Below are 24,435 nucleotides of genomic sequence, written 5' to 3'. Positions count from 1 at the left end.
TGGGGACAGCAGCAAACTGAGATGTCAGCTCTGCATCTTCTCTGGTGCCTGAAGACTAACCCAGAGTAATGTCTTTGAGATTTAGGGAAGCAGCTTAACATTTGCATTTGTCCAGTTTTACCTCTCGCCATAAATACATACATTTTTTTCCAGATAAGGCTTTAAAGGGGTGAAGTGATGGCATGAGCTGATCTCCCTGACCATGATGTGGGTGGGTGCCTGTGTGCCCACACTGCACAAGTAAAAGCCTCACAAACCAGCAGTGACTGCAGTTGCCACTCACCTCACCTCACACTGAAATCAGTATCCTGGGGATGAACCATTGCCTGGCAAGACTCCTCAACATTTTTAGATGAAAGGCTAATCTACAAATGTTAAGTGACATTAATTATAAACCAGACAGATTGTTCTAGCAGAAATACTCGTATGAGTAGCACATCCGCCACCCAGTTCTGTTATAAGGAGCTTTGAGCAATTTTCTGAGTAATCCGATTTCCCTAAATGTTTAAGTACTTTTTAATGCATAATCTATGGATAGCAAAAATAAACACTGTCTGCACAGCAGAACCTCTGCTGAAATAACACACAATTTGAATACATCCAGGATTCTTTTCTGATTAGCAAGACCTCCCCCTGTTTTTCATGCCCAGTCCCCAGTTGTTTCTCTAGGGTTGTTGGCAAATGCCTGTTAGACCGTTTCTGCTGCAGATGGAATGAAAATCCTATTGCAGTGTCTGAACATTTTAGCCATGTGAAGGGTGGTGTAGTCAGTCACCCTGTGACTCCATCAGCTGCTACTGCTGTTCCTCTTTAAGCACTCTCCAAGCTGGGTTTCAGCTTGCCCTTTCTGCCCACGTGACTAACAAAATGCATCCATCAGGTGCAGACTCCAGAGGGGTCGTGCTCCTGGGGGACTCGGCCGGCGCTCACTTCCACATCCCTCCCGAGTGGATGACCGTCACACAGATGTCAGCGGTGAGGAATCACGTTCAGCTTGCCAAAACCACTGATTGCCATTTGCTCTCTCTGCTGTGCTGCAGGCTGCCAAGGGGAAACAAGTGCAAAATGCTTCACTGCACTGGAATTTGTAGTTATGGTCTCACGTGTATCAGTCCCCTCCCGCATCTGCTCCTGTGAAGATAAAAAAGCACAGCCCTGTGCTACTGCCGCTCCTCCGGCATCTGTGCAATTGGGTCAGGGAACAGTTTGGCTGCAGTGTCCCAGTGCTGTGCCAGAGACACAAACCAGGACATCTGGCTTTCCAAGCACGTGCCTGCAGCTCAAGGAGACCCGTGCTGTCTGTGGGATCAGACCTGCCATTAGCAGCCTGCTTGGGATGGCTCCTTGCTGTGAGGGTGTTTGCAGAAGTGACCCTGCTGACAGCCGGGGAATTGCTGCTTTAGGAATCTGGCTTTGAAATGACGTGCCCTGGATTGTTTTCCCTCATCCTGTGGCATATGTGAAATAGGTCTCATAACTCCAGCGTTCTGGTTTTGAGGATTGTTGAACAAATGCATTCACAGGTGTTTGAGGGTCATCCAAGTATTTATAATAGATTTGTCCTTAAGGGAAGAGTTCCTGTGACCATAAAATATCCCTGTCACACTGGTGTCTATCCTTGGGTGGTTATCCCAGCATTTCTGATTTTCAAAAAACAACAAAAAGCACCTGACTGTGAACTATACTGAGCCCGTTGCAGTTCACTGGCATGTAATGAAATAATTGAGAGGAAAAGATCATTCCAGCAAACTGCAATTATGGGGTGGAGATAAATGTGCAGGTATGTTCCCAACCTTCACTGTTGTTTCCTATCCTATCAGTCTCTAGCCAGGGAGGACTGTACCTTGTCCTTCTCTGCACAAGAGTCTGTTGCACAGGCGTTAGCAGATAGATCATCATGCCCACCCTTCCTGATGAAAACCTTCTACACATCCACTGGTGGCTGTAGAATAAGGTTACAGATATTTCCTGGAGAGCAATGCTGTTTTCCCAGACTGTTAGTAGTTGCAGTGCTGTGGGAGGTCTGAGAGTTTCATGGGGTTTTTTTCCACTTTTGCTCCCATAGCTGATTTAAATGTTGCAGATTAGCCATTGTTTTTCTTTGTTAAATGCTTATGAACAGCAATTAGACGAATGACACTGATGACAGAGCTGATGAGGAACATAATAAATTACCACTAATGATAATTGAGATTATCTCATCTAATAATACTGATGGCAAGGATGATTCTGACAGTAAGGCTGGTAGTAAATCCATATAGGCAAGACCAGTTTTAGACTATGTCAGCATTTTATTTTCATTGTAATGAAGATTTAGAAAGAATTTCTCTTGCCTGAAGCTTGCTGATCCACCAGTTGGATGGGTCAATGCTAATAGCATGCCAAGGCATAAGCTTCAAGGTTGGGAGCTGGAGTACAGATTACAAAAGTAAGTTTTGGAGGCTCTTTGTTACTGTCTGATGCATGCAGAGCAGCTTGCATGGGGAGGGAATTGGTGCACTCTGTGTAAGGCCCGAAAAATACATGTGAGGTTTGGGATAGGAAACAACATGTTTTTTTCTAGGACTATTTCCAAGCTTTCCTACCAACCTGGCAAAAATACATCAGTTAAATATTAAGGTGGACATACAGAGATCTCAGTTGTATAAAAACAATTATCTGTGATTAAACTCTAGCAAAAGTAAAAGGTTTTTTAATTTGGAGCTCACCATGAGTGTGAAAGCTGTCACCTGAGCACAGAAGCACTGGCAATACCATTTCTGAACTAATTCTGACTTTATCACTGCCTTTTCCTTTTCCTTGTCCTTTGTGTCTTGCTTTCTCTGTGGAGGATGTCAACAGCAGCAATTTAACTGCCTTGGGGTTTTGAAGGTGCAATATTGTTGTCTCTTGTGTTGTATTAAAAGCCACTGGAAAATATTCTTCATCTCTAGGCTTAGTTAACAAATTAACTGTCTTCAATGATTTTTCAGTGCAAGGCTTCCCTCAAGGAGAATTTTGAAGCACATCCAGAGATGGTTTTGTGACCAGAGAGAGTGCAGAGAGTCTGTGTCCTAATCTTACAGGAAACATCTTTAATCTGGGACCACACCAAGAATTTAAAGTTAGGCCTTGGAGAAGAGAGGAAAAGGCATCATCTTTGTATACCTACTGTTCCCTTGTGCTGTCTAGCTCAAGACGCTTGGCTTTGATTCTGCCAAAAAGAAATTGGCAGAATTTCTTTTCACATAAAAATATTAGTTTGTCAAATGGTTTTATCCATAGTCAATACTAAAGCACGTTCAAAGCTTTAATTTTCATTTCAATAGAACCTCAAACCTCTACATGGAATTTCAAATAGCACTTCCTTACCCCTGCCCTGTGCAGATATTTTATCATGGGTACAGAAAAAAGTTTTGTGCCTATTAATTTAGATTTATTCTGTGTATTATTTTATTACTTTAATATTTTTCTATATTTTTGCATATCCATTTTATATGCTTTCTATATTTCACATATTTCTTATTTATATTTATCCTTTTGTGTGTTTACATTTACAAGTGTTTACAGCCACAGGTGTAAAGTAAAATTTACACTTGGTAACAATGCTGTGGGCTCATCTGCTAATCAGCACCACATCAGTGGCAGCTGTTAATTCCAGTTTTAAAGCTAAGTAGGTGAAGAAATAATTTTTTTAGGAGAGATGCTGAGTATTTAATTAAAAGGCTCTGCAGAATGGTTGTTTTCGCTGATTTTGCTTTGCATAGTCTACATTGGAAAGGAGATCCTACGATGAGTATGGAAAGAAAAGAGAGTGTGAATGAGAAATTCACTCAGGGTGTTGTCTGGGTAGCTGGATATTCAGCACAGGCGTGACAAGATTTGGGCTGAACAGCTTTGGAATTCTTATGTCCATGCCATTGACTTGAAGAGTATTGTGGGGAAGATGGTATACATTGGATTTTGGATTTCCTGGTCTAATTAGGAACTTACTGCCCTGTTAGTTTTGCCCTGTAAGGGTCATAACCTCCAGTGTAATCTGGGGTTATGCCAGGGGACGTGCTTCTGTTATCTGTCTCATGTTGTATGGTATGCATCAAGTTGCATCATTCACTTTTCCCACATCAAGTCCTCTGGCATGCTAAATATCAGAGGGAGCACTCTTGTTTTCCAGTGCTATTTCCAAAGCTTTTCCTAGAAGCCAGTCACATACACAGTTAGCATCCCTCTCAGAGTATGTTCTCCCCAGAAAGAGCACATGGAGGCATTACTCAGTGTGGGAAACACCCATTATGAGGTGGAAACATCTTTGAAAACTGCAGCTTGGACATGCTATTTCTCCAGTTGAAACTAACAATCAAAGAAACAAAACAACTGAAAAACCACCACTCTTTCCTGTATAGGGGAAGTCACAGGTGTCTTACACAAAGAGAATGATACATCTCTAAGAAGGGGTCAAGTCAACTTTATTTTGGCTTTCTGGTTATCAACAGCTCTTGGCTTTGCCTGATTTTTCTTTTAAGAGTTTCAGCAAGAATTGAGCTGAATGTTCAACCCCTTAACCTGAAAATCTGGATGCTAAAAGTGAAGTGTAATGCAGTAGACATTCACTTTATAAGGCCTAGGAAAGCAGAAGAAGTACTAGGGGGTTTTTTGAGGTAGATGTTTTTTTGCAGAAAGCTAATGTTGAAAACACTAGTATGTCTAGTGATGGAGATTCTGCTCCTGCTGCTCTGTCCATCTGCTTACTATTGACTTCCAAATAGCTACTAATTACAGCATTTTTCTGTTGTATGTCTGGAATAGAAGCAACTTTCATATCTCATTTTAGAGAGATTTTTATTTTGAGGTAAAAACACTATATTTATAAATGTGATGGAAATAATACCCTTTCTGGAAAGATGCAATTTAAAACTGTTGGATCTCTATTTTGTTGCTGAATAAAGGGAAAAATAAATCCTACATTATCCATAGTCCAGTAAATACCTAGTTGATCACAAATTCAAGGGGTTCTGAGATATCCTTAAAGTAACTGTTTCATATTATTTATTTCCTATTAGCAGAATTCATCATTTCTTTAAATGTGAATTCAGGATGTCGCAAACACTTATCCCACTGACTTCTTTTTTTCGGTACGATTACAAAAGAAACAGGAGTTTGATGTGTGCAATTCTTTTTAAAAACATTATCTAGCATTCCTCTAGATCCAGTGAAATGCAGGCAGGTTTCTCCATGCTTGTATTGTCATGACTAAGACATTTCATTTTGTGGGAAATAAGGTAATAGTTTTGCTAATTTCAAACCTCTGTCCCTTAAAGCTTTACAGAGCAGAAGTGCAATTTTTGCTTTTTAAAAGATAGGCTGTGCTTTTCTCAAGAGCTTAAGGTTTTCTTATTTGTATTCTTAGAATAATAAAGTTGTCTGTGATACTTAATACTCTCACCAGGATTTGAACAGCATTAAAATCATTATAAAAAGAAGGACCCAATTTTCCTTCAAATTAAGGTATACCTCAATGATTTCAAATTTTTCAGGATGGAAAGGCTTGTAGGAGTGTTAGGTTTCCAGTGCCCTTTTTTATTCTGAGTTTGAAAATCTCTTACCACAGCAACCCTGAACTTTCTTCCATTTAAGCACAGCTTGCCATGTGTGCATTTAGCATCACCCATGGCTTTGGCTGCCCCATCCTTCAAGGCAGGACACATGTAGGAGAGGAGGATGTTCACTGGAATGAGACCTATCTAAAGCATTTGATGCTGAAATATGGCATTTGAAGCTAGGCTGGAATAATTTTCTACTGATTCTCTGCTAAAATCTGGCACGTGGGCTGAAGTAGGTTTCTCAGCCAGAATAGTCTAGAGAATGGTATTTAAACAAGGCTGTGCTCAAGAGAGTTTTATGCTAAAAGTCAACACAGTTGCACCTCTAGAGTGGGACACATTTGCATCTGAGACTAAGCAACACAGTCTGTTAGGCTGCACTTTCCAAACTACATCAATGCAGAGTTTAAGGTTCAGCATTCTTCTGAATTTTCCATTAACTACTCATCTTCACCCTTTGGACCTGAAATATCTTCAAAAGTCTGGCCCTTAAGTGCTTTGTTGGAATAGTGTCAATGCTAAATGCTTATCCAGTTTTCAAATGCAACTGTAATTTTGGGCTCAAACGCTCCTCTTCAAATCAATCTGCAACTCAATTAGGTTCTGGCAAATTCATATTTAAGCCAAGTTTGCAGGGGAAAAAACCTAACAGTTAGAAATTACTGGGACTTGTCCAATGAATATGTTGTTTTGGAGTGCTGATGGTAAATAATGAGAGAATTGTTCATAAAACTATTTGTTTAAAAAGTATTAAATAATTTTTATCTCTTTTATACTCTAATATATGTGTTATTTATAAGAGATCATATCTGAAGGGTTTTTTCTGTCCTAGTGACTGTTTTTCTCACCTCCAATGCTAACCTGTGAGGAGGAAAATATTGCAAAAGGCCAAGCTATGCTGTATCCCTCCACTTCTGCTCATAGCTGTGCCTTGGATTAAGAACTTTTTGTTTGCACGCAAAACTAACAGATTTGAAGAAGGCAAATTTGAAGTTTCCCTGCAGCCTTAAAAAACGAAATTTTTTTTGTATGTATGTACACATACACAGAAGGACACATATGTGTGAGAAAGAAAGAACAAACTGAAAGATAATTAAGACAGCCCCCTTTTCACCTTGGTAACTAATGCAGATGTACTGTAAGTGGGTCAAATGTGCTGTTACATGCTTTAAACTGGCATCTGCTGTGCATTAGACTGCTCAGAGCCTGGCTTCAGGATTTCCTGTTCCCCACAGCCCCCCCTTTACTTGCCTTTCCTCCCTTTTCCCTGCATCTCTCTCCATCCTCTTACAGTCAAAACCCTCAGACATATACTCAAGCCATAGCCTCCAATATAGCTCCCATTCACCTAAACAATAATTTTCTTGGAATTAGAACTTGGTGAGGAGCACAAGATTTAGCTGTTTTCTAGCTCTTCAGTTACTCTGACCCTCCTGGATAAAGAATTGCCCACCTGCTTGTTGTTTATAGCAGTGAGGTCTTAAGGAAACCCCACAATTGCTTGAAGAGAAAATGAAGCTAATAAATTATATGGATTAAACCAGCCTGTAGGTTCTCTGATTTTATGTTTTGACCTTCTTTTGGTTATTACCTTTTTCATCAGCAGTTTTCCTCTTTATGAGCACACTGGATTTATACATTTGTCTTTGCAAGCATACCCCAGACCAGGAGAAGCTGGAAATTTACTCCATGTTCTGTCCTTCTGAGGTGGCACAATTTATCAAGGCTATTTTCTTAACCTTTCATGATTTTTGGGACTTTCAGAAAACAAAGTGGGAAAGAACAGGGCACTGTATTTTGAATGTGCAACATGGCTTGCATCTGTGAAGAGGCTTTCACAGGGGCAGTCACTGTAAAAAAGCATTAGGGACCAATATCAGCAAAACAGAGAAGGGTAAAGGATGCATGTATTTGCACAGGAAGGTTATGCCAGATGATGTGTTTTTCTCTCTTGTCCCTGCCATGCTCTGAGGCCTTTCTAACCCTGTTGCTTTAGTGCCATCCCCAAAATTTAGTGAGGACCAGGCAGAGGTTTTCAGGGGTTTGGTTGTTCTCAGCTCATCCTGCTGTAGAGGGCAGGAAAGCTTTGAGAGAATTTGACATTATGCCTTGCCATATTCTCTGGGGACATCACGCTGTCATCTCTTCCTGTGCCCAAGGGTGCCACTCCTTTGGGCAGGACGGATGCTGGAGCAATCAGCTGCTGCCTTGGGGGTCTGCACCTGCAGTACCTGCTCACATAAAGAGGAGTTTTGGACTCTTTCAGGAAAAAAGGACACCAAGAACTGCAATTCAGATATCTCCTCTGCTTTTCCTTCCTCCATCTCCTCTTATGCCTGTCTTACTACAAAAGCCAACTTTTTAAGTATATGCATACATAGTTGCCACTACTATGGCAGTTAAAATGGCTGTTGTCTGGCCAGTGCTCTGGCTAAGAACTGTTCAAATTTGCTAAGAGGATTTTATGTCTGTGAAGGTGAAACCAGGTTGATTTTAAAATTTCTCTTTCAGAAATCATTTGCTAATCTCCCCATGGCTTTCAGTGATGAGTTTGACTGGCCCCAGTTCTCAGAGATCACTGGATTTCTCAATTCCACCATTGGGTAAGCCAACAGACAGAGTGGCCAAGCCATAGCAAGTCTCTAGGTTTCTCAGAGCACAGCAAAGAAAAAAACCCAAAACTGCTTGAAAAGAAAGAGAAAAATACTATTCAGCTCTGCATCTGCTCTTTCTAAAACCAAGATCAACCCTGGATCTTGGGTTTTAAAAGATAACTTAAATATATTAGCAAGTCTTCCTGAAATTCAGGGTAGGTTTTAGAATTGGTCAAACTGTAATTTAGAAGGAGAAAAACCCCAAAGAAATAAAAGATAAACTATTTTTTTTACAAAATTCAGGGGAAAGAAATTATTGCTGAAAGTAACAAAAATCAGCCTTTCTCTTATTTTTTTTAATCTTCCTGTCTTCCTCATGTTTTCTTTTTGCTGATGAAAACAGTGGAATAAAGGGTATCCCCATGGTTATTTCATAGTGTTCCCTACTGGGAGGAAATCTTTCTTCTCCTCTTCCCACATGTTTTTGGTTTTTTTTGTATTTTTAACACATTTAGAAGGAAGTAGCAAGAGGAGAATTTGAAAGAGTCTGTGACCTAATTTGCTGCGTTAGTTTGGCTCATGTGGATGGGCAAAGTTGCAGGCATAGACAGAAAAAAATAAACTCCCTTCCAGAAGGGAAGAAAAATAAAGTCTAAAACACAAAACACCTTGAAATGCCTGCAGTTGTAACTGTGAAATTAAAAAAAAAAAAAATCAAAAAACCCCACCCCCAAACAAAAAAAAAAACAACCAAACTTTTTATTAATCATCTCTTTGGCCAGCATTAAAACCCCTTTGAATACTGCAAGATCTGTAGATACAATCATTGACCAGTGCCTGGTCTGACCTAAGTTTCAGATAATTTTTATTTTTTATGTCTAGGATAAGTCAGGAATACAGCTGAATGCCAAACCAAGCATGGGTCAAGCTGAAGAGGCTTTCTACCAGCAGAATTTAAAAGTTACCAGAATAACATTTTTTTCCCCAGAAAAATATCTGTTGCACCATATACTTGGACTTTTTGTTTCCTTTTTTTTTCCCTGTGCAAAATCCAGGCTCTCAGCCTCAGCTACACTCACACAGTATCTGCTTTAGGCAGTTTACTACTTGACAAGCCAACAGGAAACGTCTGTGCAGCCTTCTCTATCAGAGCCATGGCAAAACTGATGTTTAAAAATGTGTTACAATGCCCAGTCTCTCAGTACACATTACTTGTCTGGGCTCCAAAGAATCTGAAGCTCACAAGTGATTCGAGCTTAGAACTGCCCCTGAGGTTGTCAGTGATAGCCTTGGTCCAGTGTTCAGTTTTTAATCTCTTCCACTCCTGAAAGAAAAAAAAAAAATAAATAAACAAACAGTTGCAACCCAGATAGAAATGACTGTGTACTCATGGCTGGGAGCTTGATCTTTTCATCACCCTCTGGGCTGTTATCCTCTTCATTTGTTTTGGGGTTTTTTTCTCATTTTTCTCCACAGTGCAAAATAAAGGAGAGAACTTATAACAGCCAAGAGTAACCTGTTTTCAGATTAATCTGTCCAAGATTTATGATGTTGGGAAATGATTGCCCTGCCAATATTTCTTCTCTTTTACTTACTGTTCCATAACAACCAATTGAAAAGTCAATTTGTGAACAACCAACAGAATTGTTTTGATAAATGATGTATAACAAAAAGGTTTTTAAATGCTTTATCTGAAAGACCAGGATAAAAGTATTGTTCCTGGATGGAACAATGTCAGAGAAACTCTTCACCAGTTTACAGTTTCTGAGCAGGTATCTTTGCTTTATTTAAGCCACCCTGTTCAAGATTAAAAAGATTTAGGGCCACAAAAAGAGAGAGATGGTGAAATAGAAGCATATAACTGGGGTACTGAGTTTTTCAGAGACAAGAACATACTTAATTTTTAATATCAGCTGTGTTTTCTTCATTGTCATATGACTTTAGCAGTTTGCATTTTCTCAATTTATTTCAGAGGGTGGACAGACTCTCTGTATCTACGTTTACGCAAGAGAAATCGCTGTAATCACAGAGACTTGCAGAACATTTCCCAAAATGGTATGTTAACTTCTTTAAACTTCTTTTGTTATTATTATTTTTGACATTACTAGTGCTGATATTAATGAATATTACTAATGCTGCATTAATGAGCATGTGTCAGGAGCAATGAGAAGCCCCTTCTTAGTTGCATGCATTTCTTATGGAAAAATAAAAACCAGAACCTACTTAACTCAGCACTTACTTAACCCAGTGGGGCTAGCATCCTAATGTGCTCTCAGAACAGATTTTTAATAAGTAATCAAAGACATGAACAAAACTTAACACTGTTGGGTTTTGATTAATTTATTTTGTGGGGCTGGGACACGTCATCTTTCTATTTAAAAACACACACGTATATATACAAATATATGTACATATATATATATATTTACACATTACATTTATATGCACATTACACATATATATATATAATATGCATATAAATATGCAGTAGACCTGATCTACCTAGAATTAAGGGAAGTGTCTTGCATGGTACCCCGGTGTGCAGTGAAGAAGAGGAAGATTAATACAAGAAATAAGTGGGTAGAGAAGCAGCTAACCAGGGAAGAGCAGTGGATTTGAGAGCAAAGCCATGTCCCTCCTGCATCTCTCCTGAGGCTAATGCTGCTTAACATTTGGAGTGGTGACCTTAGAGCAAAGACCAAGGTCCATGCTTGATGGCTTCTGTGAATGATGCTAAATTAACCATCCTGGAGTGGGGCACATCCTTACACAGGAATAATTTAGATGAGCTTGGGAACAGCAGGGGCAGGAATTGCAGCAAATACATGCTGCAAAATTGTACAAAACATGCATGACAGAAGTAATAATGAGGCTTCTCTGTAAACTAGTGGCCCCATCAGCCAGGGGTGGTGGAGGGGCAAGGCCATTGGGGTGCAAAGAGAAATTCCAAGAAACCATCAAGAGTGCAGGGTAAAAGAGGAAAGAGAGTAAGAAGGTTGCAAGATGTATCAGGCATGACATTTTGTCGAGAGACAGGGAGACAGTCCTTCCTCATACAAGTCCTGATAAGACCTCAGATTTTGGTCCTGTTTATCTAAGGAGGACTGACCTTGATGGAGACACAGGGAAAGATTTTGGGGAGGATTAGGGCAATGGAGACTTCTGAAGGGATGATACAATACATTGACATTTGATCACAGCATTAATTAAAAGGTATTTCCAATTTGATTTCCTTTGAGGCATAAACACCACAGAGATGGAAGAATAGTTTAAACTGAAAGATAGTTCTGGTACAAGAACATGGGTTTTCATTAAACTTATGTCTGTTTGGGGGGAATTTTTTTTTTTCAAAAAAAGCTATCAGGAGTGAAAATCTTAAACCAGAGGAATGAAGGTGAACAAGAAATCCTGAGTTGTCAGAGGGGTTGTATGAAGGAGTGACAGTAGTCTTATAAATTGAGTTTTATGATCTTAGCTTTTGTGTCTTGGATTAGCTGATGTCCCTAACAGCAGGCTTAAAAGATACTTGATTATGCAATGATTATGCCTTTTTGTTTCTGTTGTATTTAATTAATTTTCATGCTTCAGAAAACTGGCTGCAGAAGCTTGGGAAAATTTATTTTCCTCGGGTAGATAATTTGGCTATATGGGATGTTCTTCCTTTCCAGCAGATGATTCATGCTGGCTACAAATGAGGAGCCCTGCTGTCTCTAGAACTACTTAGAAACTTATTAAATGGTTGGAAATTCCTGAAAAAAAATTTGGATCAGAAAGGATCTGCCCCAGCCCTCTACCTCCAACAAACAGATGCATATAAATATCTCTAAGGCAGGTGCCAAGAGGACAGTGCTGGAGTCTTTTGGTGGTGCTCAGCAACAGGATGAGGAGAAATGGCTATAAGATAAAATTCAAGAAGCTTCACCTCAAGATGAGGAGGATCTTCTTGACACTGAGAGTGGCAGAGCACTGAACAGCTACCCAGGGAGTTCATGGAGTCTCCCTCTCTGGAGACATTCCAACCCCACCTGAATGTGTTCCTGTGTCACCTCCTTGAGGTGACCCTGCCTTGCAGGGGGGTTGGACCAGATGATCTCCAGAAGTTGATTTCAACCTTAAAAACTCTGTGATTTTGTGAGTCTGTGATCTTACCGGGCAGAAGAGGTTGCACAGACAGGTATCATGATGCAGGGATCACTTCCAGGCTCAGGTGGGCATTTTCACGTTAAAAATTGCATTCTGGCACCAATGACACTGGCAATGCTTCTCATATGCCTTGCTCCTTCCTGTGGCACACATGGTGCTCCTGAGGCTTGGAGTCTGCTGTGAAAGTGTTTTACAACATCTTTGGTGCCACCAGTCAGGTGCTTCTGACTTTCTTGCCTGTAACTTGTAGGGCATTAGAGTTAGTGGCTCCCATCATCGCAGTCCTCCAGGTGGGCTTTCTGGTGAGACAGAATTTAAAAAAGGCCCAAACTAGATGGTCAAGGATGACTAAGCCAATGGTTCTTCTCATTTATATCCAATTCGCCTCAGTACCTGATACCCTAATTATCTTATTCTGCTCTTTTTACATTAATGGGAGTAGTATTTCATGTGCTTTTCCCAATTTCCTTGTAGATTTTTTTATAATCTCTCACTGTGTTCATCATTCGTTTTTCTCTCCACATATCCCCTTTCCACTTACGCTACAGACACCTGCAGGATATAAAAAGAGGTGAGCCTGTGTCACAGCAAAAGACTCTGCGGAAAATTAAGAAGTGAATTTAAAAAGGGAAAAATTACCAGTAAGAGAAGAATCTCAGGATATCTTCTCTAAATCATCACACTGACACTACATTGTAAAGGTTCACTTTAATTGCCTCATTTGGTGTAATAGTTTCCCAGAATGGGAGGATTTAAAAAGCTACCCTCAGTGTCAATAAAGCAAACAGCTGAACAGCCTGACCTAACCCCACCCGGGACAGCTAAACCTTCCTCTGAAAATGATGCTTTACCGCCCCACATGTGTGCAAGGAAAAGATGCTGATCTGGTGGAGGAGATATGCCGCCAAGAGCTAGAGCCCAGGGATGGCAAGCCAAGCCAGGCACCAAGAGCAATGTTCCTGTCCAACTCCCCTACAAAAACACCAGCACTGTGTCAGACTCAGCACAAAGGGACATTCCCCCACTGCTTTTCTCAGGACATACATCTTCACCATGGAGAAAGGCTTCCCCAGCTTCCATGCTAACAGGATTTCTGCCTTCCCTTTCTTAAAAAAATCCCATTATCCTCTGGAGGTGGTGGACCCTTCCCTCACAACTGGAAGCAAACCTAACCTTGATTTCTCAACCAAAACTGAAAAAAAACCCCTCAGCAGTCTGAGAATATTTGGCAAGCAACAGAGAGAGAGAGGCAGGAAAGATCCAGGACTAGATTCCAGGCTATTGAACAGTGCAAGGGTAACTGTTCTGCTTCGTCTCCTTTTCTCTCTCGAATGTTTTCATCACAGATTTCATCCTGTATCACAAAAGCTTCCTTGAAGACTCAATTTACCCATAAAAACTCCTTTCTAAAATACCCATTCGTTTTCTTGGTGTTTTGATTTGTAACTGTGCTAATGCTTTCCACTGAGCTGCTTATAACTACCTATGCTTGTGGAGGTAATACATACCCAAGATCAGCTTATTGGTTTTTTGTAAATACATTTGAATTTCTAGAGGTCTCAGTAGTTTATTTATGCAGAAACCACAGCCACAGTCCAGGGAGCCTTGTGACAGAATGGCTTAAACATAGGGTGTTCAGCTCTAACTGAAAGAAGGGCTATTAAACAGAAGAAAACCCCAACTTTTGGTAGTTATGTTCCAAGCCATAGTTTCTGAGGTTTTTGTGGGTCTCTTACCCTGCTGAAAAGAGCTTCTCAATAGAAGGGCTGGATTTTTGAATGGATCAGCAACCCCCAGGAGAGAAGCAGCAGATAGATACATTCATTTTCAGCTTGGAAGAACTGGATTATTTAAAACACAAAGGATTCCTTGATATATGCGGTTGGCATCACTGTGAGTGATAATAATAAAGGCACCACTATTAAAATGCAAAGTGTATTATTGCTACCTTAGGGGTTTATATCTTAGATCTCTTCCCCGATACCAATCCAGCAGGGATTTAATGATGTTCTGTCCACAAGTTTCCCCTCAAGAGCTGCAGGGAGGGCAGGATTTACTCCTCAAAGCAAGCTTCAGAAGCACAATGCAGAAAAGAGAAGAGAGAGATCAGGGAAGCATTGAGCTGAGAATAGGAGGAGGATAATAAAAGAGGAGAAGGAATGAAAAAAGAGGAGAGAGTGAAAATACTGAAAAATAAGAGCAAGTATAACCTGTAGGATCTCCTTCTCTGAAGTTTATGTTTCTGTACCTTGCTATGAGGTGAGCTTCTTGCAATCACAGACTTAGTCTCATCTTGACCAAAGCATAAAGTCTGGTTTTGGTTCCTTGTTTGCTATCCCTCTTGTACTGCAGGTGATGGAGCTTGATTTGTGTGCTGGAGATGGTTGGGATGAATATGCATAGCTTTTAAAGACCTTCTAATAAGTTTAATGCACAAAAGCTTTACTAAATGGGAATGCTATTCTCATTGAAAACATAAATTAAATATTACAGATGTTCACAGATGTTTAGGTGTAGCCAGCTCCTTTCCTCAAGGAGGAAAGGTTTTCATCCAACCCTTTGGGTGAATTGCTAGAATTGAACTCATCTTGGGAGGAGTGCAGCTGGCCTATTACTACTTAGAAAGAGTCTGACACTTGTGGGGAGAGCTGTGCAGGAACCCAAACACTGGTGTCTGCAGCTCTTTGAGGTGCTTTATGGTATCTTTCCCACCTCCAGTTGCCTCTCCAGAAGTGCACAATCTCTCATGCATCTTGTGATGTATCTGCCAGCCCTGCTGCAGGTGTCTTGGATACTCTGGGATGTCAAAAATGGCACTTGGTGCCTATGTTTAGGACCTGAATCAGTCCCAATGTGGTATAGCTGTGAGACACTTACTCTCTCAGAAGAGTGAGAACAAGTTCCCTTTGCAATTTATAGGAAAAGTTAAAATAGATTGACTGTTGACAAGTCAGGTTGGCTGGTTTACAGGAGACTACTATGTTCAACAGATGGGAAGAAGCTGCCAGATCTGGATTAAAAGCCAGATCCAAATAACCCTGCACTTAAAAGTATTTGATTTTCTACAGGCTGAAGTGTGCAACTCAGATAAGAAAGCAGCAGGTCCCTGGACATAGCTTTACTTCTTGCTGTCAGCACCTAAAAAGGTTACAGAGAGGAATTGTTGCTCCATTTTTACTTTTAGGGCTTCTACATTCTTGGAAATATGCAATGTAGTTTGGTTTTGCATTCAGGGTTTTTTTGTCACTATAACAATATTGTACTATTTCTCTTGTTCCCTCTATGTGTGATCAGGTGGTTCTTCAGGAAACCTCCTCTCTTTAATAAAAAGGTGAGTGCTTAATGGGATTCAAGAGCTAACTTGAGGTACAGGAGCACTGATGGAATTCTACCTCTTTGACAGAAACAAGCAAAGCACTGTGAAGATTATTTTATCCGTGAATGTTCTAAGAAGCACAGCTTCCCTTGACCAGTGTGCTCTGAAGTGCTGTCTCTTTCTTCTCTAATATAAACATTAATAAACAGAAGAAAACTGGGTTTAAGAGTGGATGTCATCATATCCATGGCCTTGAACTTGGCTCTGTTAAGCCAGTGGAGCATTTCCAGTGATTTTAGGGGAGAGACTAAGCCTTTCCATAAATCTGTGTGTTGGGTCCCCTTAACTGTGTGTAGCAATGTAGATAGACATGGGCAGGCCCACTGTTATTTCCATATGGATATAACTCAGTAGCTACTGAGTAGTGAGAGGCTGAAACTCTCCTTTTCAGATGAATTTGGGTGGGTTGTGGGTCAGCTGGGTTTGATTTAGTTTGCTTGACATTGATATAGTTTGTGTCCTAAAGGATTTATTTTTCTCTCATCCGGACAAAGAAGTAATGAATTCTTGCCCTCTAGCACTGAGATTCAAACCACATCCTGATTTGATCTTGAGTTCAATTCTACACATAGATTTAGTTGTCAGCCAAACTGAGTCTTCCTCTCCCATCTCTGATTAAAAAAATTCCCATCTTGATTCATGTCTTTGCCCCAAAGTGAAACTATTTCATTTGGCTTCTAAATAACACAAAGAAAATGGAAAGCCAGCTGGAAAAACAGTGAAAAAGACAAGTCCATGAGCAGTAAAAGGGAGAAGTGAAAATAACTTCATTTAAGTCACTTTACTAAAACATAAAACTAGAGTGAAAAAAACCAACCACCCAAAAAACCCGAAACAAAGCAAAAAAACCTCTCACAAACATAGGAACACAGTCATTTGAGCATTGGCCACATCCAAGCGGGATACTTCCAAATGTGATCTCACACAAGCATGGTGTATGACTCAGACACTGAGAGTGTATTTCCCCAATAACATAGCTCCATATTTATCTTTTAGTTTGGCCAGAAACCAGCTGTTGGACAATCCAGCCATAGTTATCTACGCTACAATTGGGAATGATGTCTGCAATGGGTAAGGTGTAAACCAAATGAACACTTATAGTAGCATAAATTTGACTTCCTTAGAGTACTGCTGACTGCCTGGACATTTGTGTCTCATTGATTTGTGCTTGTCCATTATGGCATTTTTCTTTGTTATTGGTCCATTTTTCTTAATTTTCTGCTGAAAATACTTATTTCCTTGCCTGTATTTGTCATAGGCACCTACCAGTTCTGATTTGGAGCTTACTTTTTTTCTTTCTTTTATAAGCTAGTCATAAAATGACTAATGGTATGTCTGAGGTAATTATTTCTAACTTAGCAGAGGAAATGAATAATAACAATGGGGGGGGGGGGAAGTGTTTAAAAGCATGTATATCCATCTTACCCATTGTTCCACCTCCTCACAGGAGGGAGAGCATGACTGGTCCATCATTTCTGAGTAATGACAACCTAGTCCCCTATCGAGGTCCATTTTCACCCTGTCTCCCCTTCCTGCACTCTTTGCTGTGCTGTCCTGATGAGGTGTTTTGTCTTTCTGGCTTTATTCACATCATAAACTCTGCAGGAGAATGAACTGAAGCTTTCAAAACTAATAGTTCTGGTATTACCCATTAGCAGTGCTCACAGGGACACCAAGAGGTCACTAGCTGGATGCTTCCCTTCCTCCTGGTAGTGGGAAGGCAGAAAACACCTTGCAACCAGGCCAGTGCACAGCACATCCATGCTGCAGTTTTGGTTTTGCAGGAGGCTTGAGTGCTGTTGCTAGTGCAACATTATTTTCACCATGGTCAATCTTCAGCTTTTCTTGTGCATGGAAGGAATCAATCTTACTTACACAGAGGCTTTCAAAACATTCACTTTAATAAATGCTGCACACTCAGCTAAGTTTCCTGCCAAAGGTTTTGAAAGTTCTCACCTGCAGATTGTATAACAAAGTGGGAGCTATATGCAGGCTGTCAGATATGGCCATGAAAATGGCCAAGGTTTGGTGTCCTAAAACTGCTTAACAGGCAGTTCATGGGTTGAAGCTTTGTTTGCCGGGTCCTGTGCTCCAGATGAAGATGTCCAAAGCCAGACAGGGTTTTCCTCAGCACTGCAGAAACTGAGAGCCCTCAGCTGTGGCAGAAGTGGGGCCACAGGGGCACCTTTTGGGTCCTTTCCTGGCATGACCCTCACCCCAGCCACATGCAGGCAGCACACAGAAATGACCTCCCATGAAACCTTCACCCTCTAGTGCTTGTGCTCTCTCTGCACCCCTGCCCAGAACTTCCAAATCTGCCCTCTGCACCCTGTTCCTGTCAGGGAAAAGATGCACAAATCCTCAAAAGCTGTGCTACCATGCTCTGACTGAGAGGGAAAAGCAGTCACAAGCTCCCTGGTACTTGCTGACAAGACTGTCCTGGGGATCTGTTTACTGGGAAGCTTATGGAGAGATCATTGCATCCATTGCCAGGATGATAAAGCCCCTACTGCCCCCAACACAAAAAATAAAAATTCCACCTTTTCTGACTTTCAAGGTGTCTTCTCACAGGCTTGGCCCGGGCTCTATTGTGCACATATTTAAATTCTGCTGTGTCACTGCCTTTGCTAAAAGCACCTCTTTTTCCTTTTTTTATTCCTCATTCTGCAGGCTATTCCTTTTGCTTACCCTGTCTCTAATACTGCTTTCTACTCATCTGAAGTAAAAAGAAATTTTCCAGAAATTTAAACCGTTTTGACCTTGCCTCACTCATTTGTATATTCCAAAACCTTCCAGGGCAGTATTTAATGCTTGCTTGAAACTCTGATTTTTTTTATCCCAGCATTCACTATCTGGCAGAGACACTTTTGTCTGCTCAAATTCTCACTGCTGTTTTCTGTCTGTTTTCTTCCAAAACATTCACAGCATCAAAAGAGGCTATCAGGCTGTAGTGATCCCTGTGACTCCTGCAAGGAAAGATGCTACAGTTTCTGTAGCATCGTGCTGTTTCCATTGAGGGGGATGGACAGCAGAGAGAGATTTGTTTCAGTGTCCTGTTACTGTGTAGTTGCCCTGGCTCTGATGTACCTAACAGAGGTTACAGGGGATGCAGAGCATTTGATGGGCTTGACTCCAAACCTGGGGCTTGGCAAATAAAAACCTCTTCAAGGACAGCTCTAAACTGCAGTAAGACAGACTTCCTGGCCTTATCCTGTATTTTGGCTTCAAAAGAGGGCGGTGTGCTGAGCATACTGGAGACACAGCTCTTCCCAAAGCACTGTTAAAATGCAGGTATTTCTTCCCATGTGAAGAGCAGGGCAATGAGTAATGGGGATGTTTCTAGAGGGAAAGGATAATGAAACTGGCAGCCTGTGTTACACATTCCCCGTAGTCTCCACACCATGGTGTCCAAACAGGGGGGTGAGAAAAATAAAGACAGATGGAATGGTATCTCTCAGCCCACTGAGGTGTAAATAGGGGATACAGAGACCTAGCAGAAAAAAAAAAAAATCAGACAAGAAAATAATGAGCACCAGAAGTCTCAAATGCTGCACAGTTAACGCAAATATTAGTTGCATTTTGGGTATGACACCATTTCTCCAGCCTCTCCTTCACACCTCTGCACTTATGGCATCTGCAGCAAACAGCGAGGTGGCAGCAGCAAAGCGGGGTGAGCAGCAGCCCACCGTGAAAGGAGCTTGCACAAAGTAACCCCAGTGCCAGCAAGAGCATTGTGCCCCTTTATGGTACAGCTATCAGCACCAAAGAGCTGCTGCACCCCTCCTGCCCTAAAAATAGTGTGTGAGCAGGCTCCTGTAGCCCTCATGCCCTGGGCATACCAGCCCTGTGCATCAAGCCCAGGGGAATGAGGTGAGGGTACCACAACAGGCCCTGGTGCTCACCCAGGCACCTTGGAGTCCTTATGGCAGAGCCAAAATTGAACATGCCTACAAGGTTGCTTTCTTCTAATTCAGATTTAATTTCATAGCCTGGCAGATAAAAGAAATGTGAAGGCATATCTGCAGGACTTCAACACTGCATGACAAAAGAAAGTGGAATTATGAATGTCATATTAATTTTGGCTTGTGCTGACATGTTTACTTGTGGTAGAGGCCTTACATCAGACCACTATTTTGAAACCAAGTGCTGCAACATCTGTAGGTGAAATGAAGTCATTTCAGAGCAAATCCACAGTCTTATCTCAAAAGTAGCTTGATTTGGTGGCTGTCACAAGCATAAACCTGAATCCTAATACTGTTTTTCAGTTCTCCCTGCTAGAAAGTCTCAAAGACTTCAGCAACACAAACTGCATTAAGATAAATTTCTGGGCCCAGGAAACTCACCCAATTATTATTTTGTGTGCAAAATGCAGCTCAGTGAAGAATCCCAAATCCTTCTAAGGGAACATGGTTCTCCCACACAGGATTCAGCATCCATTTCCCCTCTCTGAATCTAAACATTTTGAATGCCTCAAGACAGAGCAAGAGTGCTTTGGAAAGCTCCTGCTTCTATGGTGTTCACTGACAAGAAATCTGACCCAATTCAGCTTGCTCAGCACTGCAAGCATCAAGTTTGCCCTTCTCTTACCCCTGGAAAGCCAAGAAGGAGATGAAAGGACTATCCTAAGGAAAGGACCTGGATGGAGCCTTCTGGCTGCTAATGTGATTGCTTTTCTTACAGCAAAGAGCACAAGTAAGAGGACAAAACGTGGGAATCACCAAAACAATGAGGGTGGTCATTAGTGCAACCTTCTTGCTTGGAAGGACATCCCCTGTCTTTCTTGACCTCACTTTCTGAACACCTTGTTCAGTTGGGCCACATCACCAAGACAGAATGAAAACTGTCCCAAGACCCTGCTTTCCAAGGTGGATGGATCCTTCTAAGGTTTTGTGTTGCTGAAATGGCTCCCAAGGTATTAAGGAGTCTTTTTTCCCAGCCCCACAACCAAAGAAGAAGTCGTGGTTTTCAGCCTCAGCTCTGGTTTTCAAGGTTGTTTATTTTATCTAAGAAATTCTTTTTCTGACCCGCTGAGGTCTGTCTGGCAGGTCGATTCATGGCACACTGACCACCCTCAGGACGGTGTTAGTTTTTTATACTAAAAACTACGTGTACTTTATTTACAATAATTTTCCAATACCTATCACCTATGTTAGACAGTCTGTCTCTACCCTAAACCAATCCAGAAGTGCCACCACCACAGCAGAAGATGGAGGACAAGAAGAAGGAGAAGAAGAAGAAGAAGAAGAAGAAGAAGAAGAAGAAGAAGAAGAAGAAGAAGAAGAAGAAGAAGAAAAACAGGACACTCCCAGATTCCTCCATCTTGCCTCTTGAACCCCCATTCTAAATCCCCAAAATTCTACTTTTTAACCTTGTGATAAATTCACTATCATTCTACTCAAACACTTGTCGCTTGTAAATCTTCACACAAAGTTGATAATGGTTTCCATGGGCTAAAATCAGAGGCACAGGTGTCTTTGACTCCGTGCCAAGGTCTCTGGGCGCCCTGCTAGGGTCTCAAGTCCTCCAGGGCAGCCAGAGGAATGTCCTGGGTTCCAATAGATGCTCTCTTGATGGGATGAGACAACCTTCTCAGGGCTGTGTCCCCTCTTGCTGCCAGCCCCTGCTATGGACACGTGCACCATGAGAGCACAGCAATAGCTCTCGGGTGGGAGAGTGCGTGAACGCTTTTTCTGTAATAAAGTGGTTGCTATAATAACATAACTAGAGCAGTGTTCTCCAGGCAGCCTGGGGTGGTTCTGCTTGTTTGTTTTTCTTATATAAATTGAAATGTATTTCAACTTTAGGATTTAATTTCCCCTCACACTCCTGCAGCATTTACAGCTAAATACAAGAGGGAAAGGATAAGCCTGAGCTGGGGAATCTGGATTGAAGAGGTTCTCGCCTGACAATGAGTCACAAAATGTGGGCATTCAGTCCATGTGGAACACTGACACAGCTCCTGTACCCCAATGGACTATTTTAATCTTAGGTATCACCTCTCTCCAGGCTCACACATTTGTCCAGACCCCTCTCCTGCCCTCCTGGAGAGCTGTAGTAAGAGGTGTATGACATGTGTATGACATCTAAGCTACCTTAGATGTTCCTACATAATCAAAGAGTATGTTAAAGGTAAGGTATGTACAGGAACCCATGGGGAAAGAAGTCCTAAGAGCATGTTGAAGGAAAGGTATGTACTCCAAAGAGCACATTGAAAGTAAGGTATGTACAGGAACCCATGGGGAAAGAAGTCCTACTTTCACCCAGCTGTGATGAGGGATTGGTTTTGCATTACTTCTTTGCTTGCTTTCTCTCTTCTTCTACTTCTTCCTCACTTATTGAACAATAAGTGCTTTGGTTTGGTTTTTACCTTGACCCCCATGTTTTCTTGCTCTTTTCTTCCCCTGTCTCACTGGGGAGGAAGTGGAGGAAGGAAAGCAGGTAAGCAGCTGTGTGATGCTTAGCTGCCCACTGAGGTTAACCCACAGCTGGAGTCCACTCTATAAAAAAGGGATTCATTTGTCTGTTTTTAGCAGAAAGATGGGGTAATGCTGAGGGAGGGAGGGAGGTTTTTATATCACATCTGATTTTGGCAATGACAAGTGAGAGACATCACAGCATTTTTCTAATGTTTTATTCAGCTGACTTAATGTGGAAGAGCAGCAGACGGAGAAAATGACACTGTTTCAGGTGCCCTTTTGGAGACACAGTATTCCTGACACAATGTCCTGTTGGCATCCTCTCCTTTAGGGAACGTGACACACTGGCCCACATGACCACACCCAAAGAAATGCTCTCCAATGTGGTGCAAGCTCTGCGGTACCTGGACACCCATCTTCCAAACGGCAGCCATGTGATTCTAACAGGCTTGGTGGATGGTCGCTTCCTCTGGGATAACCTGCACAACAGATACCATCCTCTAGGTAAATTTGAGGTGTTGTGGGGTTCCTCCTGGTCACCAGCACAGTCATGTTGGCTTCTCTCCCTAAAAAATCTATGAATCCATTGATGACTTCAAACAAACCTGACAGAGTGGAGGAGATCTGAGAAATATGAGGCAGATATTGGCTGTGCTGCAGAAGTAGGAATGACAGCTCTTACCATTTCCAGTGCAGGACAGAATAGACCCCTATTCTGACTGGTTCCCTCACAAGCCATACCCACCCAGATCCAAACCAGGTTCAACACATTTTGATGGTGCAAAAAAGCTGTTCTACCACAGTCTTGGCCCAAAATTGTGGCCAGCCTGCCTGCATTGCATCCTGATTGTTGTTACAGGTGGAGATGGGCATTTGGTTTACACTCACTGACTGGTGGATGTTGTATTAAAACTGAATGTGGACCAAGGCAAAAGATTAGGTCAGAGGGTTCCAAATGACTTTTTTTATATTAGAGAAATAAATTTTCTGCCAGCACTGGGTGCCTGGCACCTCCTACACTAGCTATATGTGATGATTGAAACCTCATACTGTGTGCAGGCATGTTTTGGGACATTCCCTCAGAGTGTAAAGTGCTTTGGGGCATTTTTTTTCAGAGATTTGGAGGCTACCTTTGGGATCCTGTCATCTCAGAGTGTGAATGGCACAGTACCTCTGACCATTAACAGACCACTCACTCCTTGGCTTTCTAGACCAAAAGCACGTACTCACTTGTATTGGAGTAAAAGAATCTTTTTTGCATCTGACAGGCAGGAAGTTGTTGTCATAATGGTTCTCACCAGCAAAGAGAGAGAGAAGCTAAATCACATCATTAAAATGGTAGATTACAACTTCAGATGATTTTGGCAACCACTGGGTAACACAGCTTGCAGCTGTGTTGTGGTTTCCCCAAGGTTCCCTAGTAATTACCAATGGGTTCACATCTTTCCCATTTCTATTCCTATATTTTTCTCTCATAACCACTATACTAGTACCAATAAAAAAAAATTTTAAAAACTAAAAAGAAAAATCTTACCCCTTTCAAGGCAGGGGAAACCTGTCATAATTATTTTTAGTCACATAAAACCATTTCTTCCCTTGAGTGCATGTTTATCACAGTGACAGTTCCTCTGACTAGGTATCTAATTATCACAGACAACACGTAGCCAAATCAGGAGTGATTAACTATAGGATCAGTTGGAAAATTTTCAGAGGGGCTGATTTGCCTTGGAGGGACCCAATTAATCCTAAGCAATATGTTTTGCAGCAAGGGATCCCTTCCGGCACATCCTCCAACAGGCTGTGAGCAGTTTTCCCCATTTGGCTGCCACTCAGCCATGACCAGACATCAATCTGTCTTTCTGCCAAATCCCTGGTCCCCACAACAGCCCATCCCAGGGCCTGATGCTTCAAGCTACAGAAATCTGGAACATCCAAGTAGCCAGAAGTGTTCCTAGATCTTTGAACTCCCCACCTTTTGCTTTCTGGGCAGCTGGAACTGCTGCTGGGTGACGGGCAGCTGTGTGAAAGGCAGGAAACACATCTGTATCAGGGAGCCTCTGCAAAGCAACCTGAGAAGCCCATTTCACTTGGGAGAGATTATACTTTGCAGTTCCTAAAAACAACAATAAGAAATTCCTATTTCAGCACTGCAAAAGTATCAAAGCCTGATGGGATGATCAGAGTACTACAAATAATACAACTAATACAAAAAAATGTGGCCATTTAAATCTCGTCTTAGTTGTAGTTACCAAAGAAGCAAAAAGATTGATAAAATAGATCATTCTCTCAGCCAGCCAGGCTATTGCATAGCACAGTGAATTTTATGG

General features: G+C 41.5%; 1 protein-coding gene across 2 annotated transcripts in view; it reads left to right on the top strand.

The window, feature by feature from the left end:
- AOAH (acyloxyacyl hydrolase) overlaps window positions 1–24,435 on the top strand; it is a 73,652-nt gene that overhangs the window by 36,397 nt on the left and 12,820 nt on the right. For both annotated transcript variants that reach the window (XM_066556576.1, XM_066556570.1), the window contains exons 12-17: window positions 881–975; window positions 8,091–8,182; window positions 10,146–10,228; window positions 15,611–15,647; window positions 16,689–16,763; window positions 22,440–22,612. In XM_066556576.1, coding sequence (XP_066412673.1) covers window positions 881–975; window positions 8,091–8,182; window positions 10,146–10,228; window positions 15,611–15,647; window positions 16,689–16,763; window positions 22,440–22,612 — 555 coding nt within the window. The remainder of the gene's footprint in view (window positions 1–880; window positions 976–8,090; window positions 8,183–10,145; window positions 10,229–15,610; window positions 15,648–16,688; window positions 16,764–22,439; window positions 22,613–24,435) is intronic.

This window comes from Molothrus aeneus, chromosome 1 (assembly GCF_037042795.1).
Source record: "Molothrus aeneus isolate 106 chromosome 1, BPBGC_Maene_1.0, whole genome shotgun sequence".
NCBI lineage: Eukaryota > Metazoa > Chordata > Aves > Passeriformes > Icteridae > Molothrus > Molothrus aeneus.
The sequence above is the reverse complement of the archived record's forward strand: the minus strand, read 5'-3'. Positions and strand labels throughout refer to the sequence as shown.